Source organism: Cannabis sativa, chromosome X (assembly GCF_029168945.1).
Source record: "Cannabis sativa cultivar Pink pepper isolate KNU-18-1 chromosome X, ASM2916894v1, whole genome shotgun sequence".
NCBI classification, from domain to species: Eukaryota; Viridiplantae; Streptophyta; class Magnoliopsida; order Rosales; family Cannabaceae; genus Cannabis; species Cannabis sativa.
This window is the reverse complement of record NC_083610.1, coordinates 73,490,296-73,499,471: the sequence shown is the minus strand read 5'-3', so window position 1 is coordinate 73,499,471 and position 9,176 is coordinate 73,490,296. Positions and strand designations below refer to the sequence as shown.

The 9,176-nt window shown below is 31.6% G+C and overlaps 2 protein-coding genes across 2 annotated transcripts; one reads left to right on the top strand and one right to left on the bottom strand.

Annotated features, from left to right (window-relative positions):
* The first annotated feature begins 2,844 nt into the window (after nucleotides 1–2,844).
* On the top strand, nucleotides 2,845–5,676 carry LOC115697403 (glucan endo-1,3-beta-glucosidase 5). The gene is made up of 3 exons (XM_061106826.1): nucleotides 2,845–3,147; nucleotides 3,304–4,100; nucleotides 4,285–5,676. Exons 2-3 carry the CDS (start codon nucleotides 3,763–3,765, stop codon nucleotides 5,429–5,431), a joined length of 1,485 nt encoding a protein of 494 aa, XP_060962809.1. The 5' UTR covers nucleotides 2,845–3,147; nucleotides 3,304–3,762; the 3' UTR covers nucleotides 5,432–5,676.
* On the bottom strand, nucleotides 5,640–8,974 carry LOC115697408 (uncharacterized). Its single transcript, XM_030624402.2, has 8 exons — nucleotides 8,815–8,974; nucleotides 8,439–8,730; nucleotides 8,046–8,108; nucleotides 7,634–7,673; nucleotides 7,212–7,276; nucleotides 6,782–6,898; nucleotides 6,333–6,461; nucleotides 5,640–6,003 (listed from the first exon to the last, which is right to left on the bottom strand). Exons 1-8 carry the CDS (start codon nucleotides 8,898–8,900, stop codon nucleotides 5,959–5,961), a joined length of 837 nt encoding a protein of 278 aa, XP_030480262.1. The 5' UTR covers nucleotides 8,901–8,974; the 3' UTR covers nucleotides 5,640–5,958.
* Between the last annotated feature and the right edge of the window lie 202 nt (nucleotides 8,975–9,176).

Genomic DNA, 9,176 nt, shown 5'->3' with positions numbered 1-9,176 from the left:
TTATGCCTAAAGTTGCTTAAGGCCATACCATATATACCCTTTCCTTAAGGCCATACCTTTACTTCGCTTCAACTTCATTTGTCTTGGACCGTTAATGCAATTGCATTGTACACAGTATACACTGCTCAAGATTTTTTTATAATTATAATTATTACTTTTAAGAATACACTGCCCTTTTTCTCATTCAACATTTTTTGTTTGAATGATTTATATATACTGTGTACTTTTTAAAGTAGATATAAAAAATAAAATAAAAATATGAGCGTAATAAATTATTTTAATTTTTAAAAAATAACTTTATAATATAATAGATTGCCGTATGAAAATATTAAATTTATAACTATCAAAATGTTAAAAATTAGTACATCCATTTACTTCTAAAATTTCTCAATAAAATATATTTAATTTAGAAACCAATAAATAATTGATACATTTTCATTTTGCAGAAGTCTTTCCGATAAAGAAAAAAATAATTAAAGTAACTTGTAGCTAGCTTCTTTACGTGGTTCACTTCGCAGTTCACAAATTTTACTAATGAACTTGGTCCCTTTTTCTTTTCTTTTTTTAGCCTCTCAAAATTTTGATATATAAACATGTGATTTTTTTTTTCTTTTTTCTTTTCTTAAAAGGAAAAATATATTAACATGTTTGATAAATTCAATGTTGACCGAAATTACGTTACATTAAAAAAAAAAAATTAAAATGAGTGGTATGTAATGTATGAGTATAATAATATAATATCATTAATTGGTAGAAACGTAGGTAAGTGAGGTCAAATGTATCATATTTTTTTAAGGAAGGAATTTATAGTCGGCAGCATTTTTACTTGGTTTTTGGATATATATGACTTTGTGATCAGCTGAGCTGTATTGTATAGACCCAACTACATCAGTTATGTGAGGATCCAATGGGATCATTGGACCCCAACAATTAATCACATCGATTCATAACACCACTTGTTCATCTATAAGGTTTGAATTACTTTCAATTTCTTTCTTTTTTTAAAAAAAAAAAAAGATGTATCGTTGCATTGTGTTTTCAGTTCATGAACAATAATGCTCTTAATTTTTAACATGAATAATTTAAAGTTCTGTTTTAATAACTCAGTCCAAGTTTTGAGTTACAAAAATTTGATTTTTTTTTTCTTCTAGTTTATATAATATTTTTTGTCCCTTTAAAATTTGATATTTTGCTGCTAACATTACAAAACCAAGATCAAACTAAAGAAATTGTACAGCCGCAATTTTTTTTTATTGGAGAGTGTGGGACTGTAAATTTACATTTATTGTAATGTATGTATAGACCATTAATTATTAATTGTGACATGTAACAAATTTAAAATAAAAAATATATACATCCATGTCAACACAAGAAAGAAATATTCCGGGAAATTTCCTGGTCCATATATGTTCTTTAGGATAATGTAGTAAACTTAAGTAGTTAGACTTCATTTTTTGCAATGCTTTTTTTACTGCCTACAGTACATAATATTAGTTACAGTAATTTAATAATAATGCTAGACTCAAATAAATAAAATATAAATATTAATAATAATACTGTTAGAGAGTGGAGACACATACACATTTTAGACACAATGATGTATATTTTTTATCATATATACTTGGAACCATATCAATTTTGATTGTGTAATTGAAATTAATTACACATTAGTGGTGTGTAAATAGTGTGTATAAATTAAGTGTATCACACAATCATTTATAATTTATTAAATATGAGCAATGAGACACACTTAAATTATATATACTTTTAACACATAATAATGTGTAATTAACTTAATCTTAGCCACATAATTAAATCTAATGTGATGCGGTGCCTCCCATTCAAAAATATGACTTATCATTTAATATATTGTTGTGTGTACAAGTGTGTAAGTGTATGTCTAAAGTTACTCTTTAAATTATAAAATAAATAAAATATTTTGTCTGGAATTGATTGAGCAACCAAACCACATATGCAGCATATATAATATGTTATATAGGGTAATTGTTTTCATTATATGTAATTTGTGTTTTCATATAGTCCAATAAAAAATGACCACTTAGTCTTTTTGGTGCTGAATTTGGGACAAATAGCACAGTACAAAATAGTAATAATATCATATTGTATAAAAAATTACGTCAATTACACAAGAGATCACATGATTATATCATATTGTATAAAATATATATATCATAATGATAGTAAGAATATCATATTGTATAGAAAAAAAAAATAGGAGATCACATGTTTGTGTTGTTTCTAAATTTACATCAATTACCCTTTCAAAAAAATTACATCAATTATTTGCAAAATTTCACTCAAATGTTTATACAAGTTATTTTCGAAATTTATGGTTTCACGGATTAGATACATGAAATCATTCTATTTCTTTTTTATATAGAGAGCATATTTTTCTTTCTCTCTCTTTTTTTTTAGTAAATATTCTTTTTTTTTATTATTTTGACTCAATAGTAACTAAAACGCCCAAATAAAATAAGCTCAAAATTCAAAGAAAAATATCATTTGGCTGGATATTTTTTTAAAAAATAAAAACTATTTACTTACAATATACTTTTATTTGAAAATAAAATTAGTATTTTGACAAACAAAATTTGTATTAATCTCATATATTTTTTTTAATAAATTTCTTATTTTTACATAAATATTTTGTTTTTAAATACCCCAAATTCAATGCATGGGGACTCCACAAAAATTCCAACAAAGAAACATTCTTTCCTTTAATTTCTTGTTTTTTCCCTTGTTTCTTTATCCTTTAAAATGTTTGTTTAAGGAATTTGTGTACTTTACTGTTGTATAGCTTTTTTATAAAAACTTGTCAACCAATCAAACCACTAGATACTCAAATTAAAATCAATTTAAAGAAATAATTGTATATAACTTATATTATGAGATATGACTAAGCTTGAAATCAAATCATGATCATTCAAAACTCGACACCTTCTTCCTGCATGTCCATCTCTCTCTTTCTCTCTCTACCTTGACCTTTTTGATCATACTCAATCAAACTCTTAGACCCTTCTTCTTTTCTATTTTCTTTCTTTTTTCACTTTCATGGCAAATCTTCTCAACATGTACATAACTTGGAATCACATGTATACTTATTTATAGCAAGAATTTCTATTTCTGGTTTGTTGCTTTTAATCTTTGATCAATTCATTTGCCTTTATGATTTTCATGCTTGTTTTCTGTTAACTCTTTTAACTTTTTTAAGAGTTTTATGTATCTACCTCCCTCTCTTATTTCTTTTACTAACTCCGGTACCCTTTTTCTTTATTTGCTTAGTTCTTGGTGTTTTCTTGAATCTTGAATGAATGATCCAAGTGAGTATTTTTCACTTCATACGGTTACATTAGAAGCTGAGTCAAATCTCTTTGTTGCAGCTTCATTTTCTGAAATCAAGTTCAAGTTCTTCTTTTAATTTAGTCTTTTCTTTAACTTTAATTTTCCAATTCAGAAACTGGGTTATCTTGTTTTGAGTTTCATCAGTTTCTGATACTGGTTTAGAGCTCTTCTGCTAAATCAGCATTTTGTTTCATACCCAAAACTAAAAAAGAAGCCAATTTTTCTTTCATCTTCTTAATTTCACTCTCCAAATTATTTTGTTTCTTCAAAGCTATAATCTCTAAATACTAGCTTCAAACTCAACAAAAAAGAACAAGAAAAAGAAAAGAAAAACATTTTCACTTTCTTTTCTTTCACCCCAAACCAAACAACAACTGTGTTTTGGGAAAAAAGAGGCTCATGGGGTTTGTAAAAGCAGTCGATTTTCTAGGTGGGCTTCTCATGGTTTCTTTGTTAGTGAACTCAGTGGTGGGAATTGGAGTCAATTGGGGAACTCAGGCGACTCATCGTTTGCCTCCTGCAACAGTGGTGAAGTTGCTAAAGGATAATGGAATCCAAAAGGCTAAGCTCTTTGATGCAGATTCAGCAATATTGAATGCTTTAAAAAATTCTGGGATTCAAGTCATGGTGGGTATCCCAAACGACATGCTTAGTAGCATGGCTAGTACTGTCAAAACAGCTGAGAATTGGGTAGCTAAAAATGTCTCCAGTCACGTCTCAAACGGTGTGGACATTAGGTAAAAACTCATAGAATTTCCTTCTATTTCAATCATGTGATGTGTAAATAATAATATATATATACATGAATGAGGTAGACCTGTTACAAAGTTCAGCTTGGAGTTTCATGTTTTTGTTTTTCTGTCTGAAATTAATTCTTGTTTGTAAAGTACTTATTCAAAATCATACATCATTTTTTGCAAGGTATGTTGCAGTTGGGAATGAACCATTCTTGTCAACCTACAATGGAAGTTTCCTCCAAACAACTTATCCTGCTCTTCAAAACATTCAATCAGCCCTTATTAAAGCTGGTTTGAGCAGCCAAGTTAAAGTCACTATCCCTTTAAACGCTGATGTATATGGCAGCTCGAGTGAGAAACCTTCCGACGGTGACTTCAGAACAGACATAAAAGATCTCATGGTGGCCATCGTTAAGTTCTTAAGCGACAATGGAGGTTCCTTTACTGTAAACATCTATCCTTTTATCAGCCTCCACAACGATCCCAATTTCCCTGTTGATTTCGCATTCTTTGATGGCTATTCCGCTGCCATAAACGACAATGGAAAAATCTACCAGAATGTCTTGGATGCAAACCATGACACACTGGTATGGGCTCTGCAGAAAAATGGATTTGGAAACTTGTCCATAATCATCGGTGAGATTGGCTGGCCTACTGATGGTGACAAAAGTGCAACTGTAGAGCTTGCTCAGCGGTTCAACCAAGGGTTCATGTCTAGGTTCAATGCCGAGACAGGAACCCCAATGAGACCTGGACCCATGGATGTCTACTTGTTTAGTCTCATTGATGAAGATCACAAGAGCATTCTGCCAGGGAACTTCGAACGCCATTGGGGTATTTTTTATTTCGATGGATCACCCAAGTACCAGCTGAAGCTAGGTTCCAATTCAAACGGGTTAGTACCAGCAACCAATGTGCGTTACCTGGCTAAAAAATGGTGTGTTTTGTCTTCATCCGCTAACTTGCAGGATCCACAATTGGCACCGAGTGTGAGCTATGCTTGTGAAAATGGTGATTGCACCAGTCTTGGATATGGTTCTTCTTGTGAAAACTTGGATGCTCGAGGAAACATTTCCTATGCATTCAACAGTTACTATCAGATAAGCAACCAGCTAGATAGTGCCTGTAGATTCCCAAATCTTTCTGCCATCACTGACCAAGACCCATCAGTTGAAAACTGCAAATTTCGGATCATGATCCAAGCAGAATCACCAGCTAATATCGGATCAGGAGCAGGAGCAGGAGCTGGAGCTGGCTATCTTAAAAAGCCCCATGGTTTGATGATGATGGTGATGATGTTGTTGTTGTCTCTGACTACAATGGTATTGTGATTCTTGGCCTTTTGAGCTTGTATTAGTATTATCATTATTACTAGTTTTTTCTTTCCCTTCCCAGTTGATGTTGTTTATAGAGAATTAGTACTGGTAGCTTGGGTTTAAAGTTTGGACTTTCAAAAGCTGCAGCTATGTTTGTATTGGACAACAAATTGATCAGCCAGCTAACATTTATGCTATTCAATTTGTTAACATTCACATTAAGTTCAAATTCTAAAACATATAGATGTTTTTTTCTATAAGACAACAGATATTACATTACAGATACAACTCAATACTCATATTATGAAAACTAAAATATAATATACAAGGATCTCTCACTAATTTCTAAAAGGAAGGAACAACAGAGTGAGTGAGATTGCTATATTAATTCTCCGAGACTTTCATTTTTATACTTTTATTTGTTTTCGTGGTTTTATTTTGTCAAGCCATTGCACAAATATAGTAACTTGTACATATCAAACAGAAAGAAGAGAGTAAGTCTACCAGGCTCGCGGAATTTTATCATCCAATCCAAGAACAATTCATAGCTCATGTTTTCGAAGATAGTCTCTTGATCTTATATCAGCCTACATTTTCATTTAAAAACAGAACTGAAAGTTAATCAAATTTTTCTAGCAAAACAGAGTAATAGGAATGAAGATGAGAATAATAAGAGGGATAGAATAGAATAAATTTAAATAACTGTTTTAACTATTAATCAATTGGAATGAAATTTAAATAGTTTAAAATACAACTAAACAAGAAAAAATGATTATTTTCTAGTTCAAAGTTCAAGGCAGAAATATTGAGATCAACATGATTGAAAATTAGCTGATGAGAAAATTAACTAAATTTGATAGAGCCGAAAACAATTATCAAAGCAGACATTCAAAGTTTTTAGAGAGTAGTATATCACCTGGCGGATAGGCTCTGGCACACGATACTTGCAAGTCATTTTTACTATTTTGATGGCAGCTTCAAGTGATATACGGTGACCAATTGATATAAATATAGGCTTCAACAAATTTTCTGTCGATCTAATTGCCTTAAAAAAAAAAAGCGAAAATTCAAAAAAATAAAAGGATCAGAGGGAGTCTTATCAGCTTGCTTAGAAACATAAACATGTATATAAACAAAAACCTAAAAAAAAAAAAACAAGTCTCAGTGACCATATCTAAAAACAATCTCAGATATTCAATGAAAGTTAAATCACTAACAACCTCAGTCAACATATTTTATAAACAGTAAGCTCGAAAACCCCATTGGAGTACTCATGCCAACCATAAGAGATTTCAACATAGCATTTTCGCATCAAGGTGATTTTGATAATTCTTAAAGAAAAGAAGATTTACTCAAAACTCTTACCACTCCCCATACATGTCCAGAGTCTCCTATCAAATTAATGAAATCTCCGCAACTATTTTTTCTTGCTTTGAGAAGTTCCTTCACTCCTGACAGTGTAAGGCCATCCACATGATGCAGCTGTTATGACAAATTATACAACTAGTCAAGGACTTAAGTTATTAACCCAAAATCATAAGCATTAAGAATTAGTTCACTGTGTCATGCAACAGTGGTAGGTAACATTGATTCTACAGATTAGCAGCAGAAAACAAAATAGGTATCCAGATCTTGATGGTAGCTAAATTCTTTTCTGTTAATCAAAACATGAAAAATAAAAAAACTGGAGCTGAACAAAACAATAAAACCATAGTACAAATATTTATGAAACCGAAACAAGCAGCTTCAACAATCTTATAGGGAGGTGTTAAAGGGTGATGGAGTTGAGACTTGCATTCTTTCCCACACCAATAGTAGGAATATTAGCCACCACGCCTAAATGACAAGCTAAGCCAAAACCTAATTGAGAGAGACACAGAGAGAGAAAGAGAGAATTAATATTCATTACTAAATTCAATGTAATTGTTAGCTACACTATGCATGTTTTTTTTTTCAGAAACTACTTTATCATAATAAGATTGAGATTGCAACAAAACACAGTTACAAATAAGAAGAACAGTTTCTTCTGACCAAGAAAGTTCATCATCTAGCCTAAGAGCATGCTTAGTCAATCCATGAGTCATAATATTAATATTACGACTAATATGAGAAAGAGATGTTCTGGAAAATTAGACAATGAAATCTTAATGTCAGAAAAAATAATTCCTAACTCTGATACATATTAAAGCTATTTAATGTCCCTACTAAAACAATTACCTCGAGGATGCAGTACTCCATTTCCATCTACCATTAGCAACTACAGTAATAGGAAAGTGTAACCAACTTAGTAAGCATCATTTAACAAACAAATAATAAATCAAAACCATAACAAGGCTGTTAAAACTTACTTTTCTTTTTATTTACAAAAGAAAGACACAGGTCATATGTCTTAGACTGACCGAGCCTCACTTGTGGCGGAGGAAAACCGTGGTCAGACAAAATCAATACAATAAAAACAAGACCTATAGCATATAAAGCCTAAGACTTCCAGTAAATAAAGCAAAACAACCTGTAATCTTTTACTTTTTCTATTAGTATCTCTGGTCCATGCTAATTGCTACTCTAACAATTAATAATAACAATGATAGTAGTAGCAGTAGTAGTTGGTAACTTATATTATGAAATCTACCTGTGGATAGAAAGGATTTGCACAGTTTTTCATTTTCTCCAAAAGCTGGAGAAGCACTGGGGCCTAAATCAAATACAAGAGTCAAATGCATTAAGCAATTAGTCACAAATATCATTCACAAGATCATCAAATAATAGACAAAAGAAAAAGAAGCATAAGCAACCCAGATAATTCATAAAAAGAAAAAGTACTGAACCAACTAAATGAAATTTTCCCAGCATCACATCCACAAATACTTTTTGTTCTCTAAGTGCTAAGCTTCCAATGGTAAGTACAAGCTGACACCACCAAAAGAGAAAAAAAATACATAATGAAAATCGTTTTTCTCTTCTTTCAATTTTCCTATCAACCAAACAGATGCCAAAGCAATATTATATGTGGAACAAACAGTACCTCTCTGAAAGCAAGGAAGCCAGGAACATAAGGGACATGGAGGGTAACAACTGAGAAATCTTCATAGACTACTTCAAGGCTATGGAGGTCTAAAACTACAAGGATGCCACAAGCTACAGATGAATCCTTCTTAGAAAAGCTTATATCAACCCCACCCACATACTCCAAAACCTCTCCAAGCTCAACCTCTTCTTCTTCTTCCATGCTTAAGCTTCTTCTGGGTCCAGACATCGGTATTTTCCATGAGAAATCATCTTCTGCAATTAGTTTGTTCTTGAGAGAATCCTGAACTCTGAAAATAAAAACAAAATTTTGGTGAAGATTGGAAAGCCGGAAGAGAGGTCAATATGCGAGGTAAGCTATCTCTTTTGCTTACTCTTTCCAACTCCTGTGATCCTCCATTGATAGTGATTCTTTCCCAGCTCTGGGTGCGTTATTCGTGTCCGGAATAGAGTTATCCATGTAACCAAACGGCCAGTCTACTCCGCCAACCCCACCGTTGAAGAGAAGCGCGGTACATCTGGGCTGGGTCCAGTTACTTATTGGATTTTCCTATATTTTCAATTATATCACATTATAATCATAATTTTATAATTTTGTCTATTATTATATATATAATATAAAATATATGCATAATGCCTAGGTATTTTGTCTATTGACTTTGTTTAATTAATTTGTCTATTAACTAAACAAGTTTTTCTGAAAATTTTAAGTGTAATGAAATGGAGGCCAAAGCAC

What these genes read in the sequence shown, in the direction of transcription:
- LOC115697403 (XM_061106826.1), top strand. Translation starts at nt 3,763, where the DNA reads ATGGGGTTTGTAAAAGCAGTCGATTTTCTAGGTGGGCTTCTCATGGTT. An exon ending in TCAAACGGTGTGGACATTAG is followed by an intron (nt 4,101 to 4,284) that starts GTAAAAACTCAT and finishes ATTTTTTGCAAG; the next exon opens with GTATGTTGCAGTTGGGAATG.
- LOC115697408 (XM_030624402.2), bottom strand. Translation starts at nt 8,900, where the DNA reads ATGGATAACTCTATTCCGGACACGAATAACGCACCCAGAGCTGGGAAA. An exon ending in CAAATCCTTTCTATCCACAG is followed by an intron (nt 7,674 to 8,045) that starts GTAGATTTCATA and finishes CTATTACTGTAG; the next exon opens with TTGCTAATGGTAGATGGAAA. An exon ending in TGGAGTACTGCATCCTCGAG is followed by an intron (nt 7,277 to 7,633) that starts GTAATTGTTTTA and finishes TCTCTCAATTAG; the next exon opens with GTTTTGGCTTAGCTTGTCAT.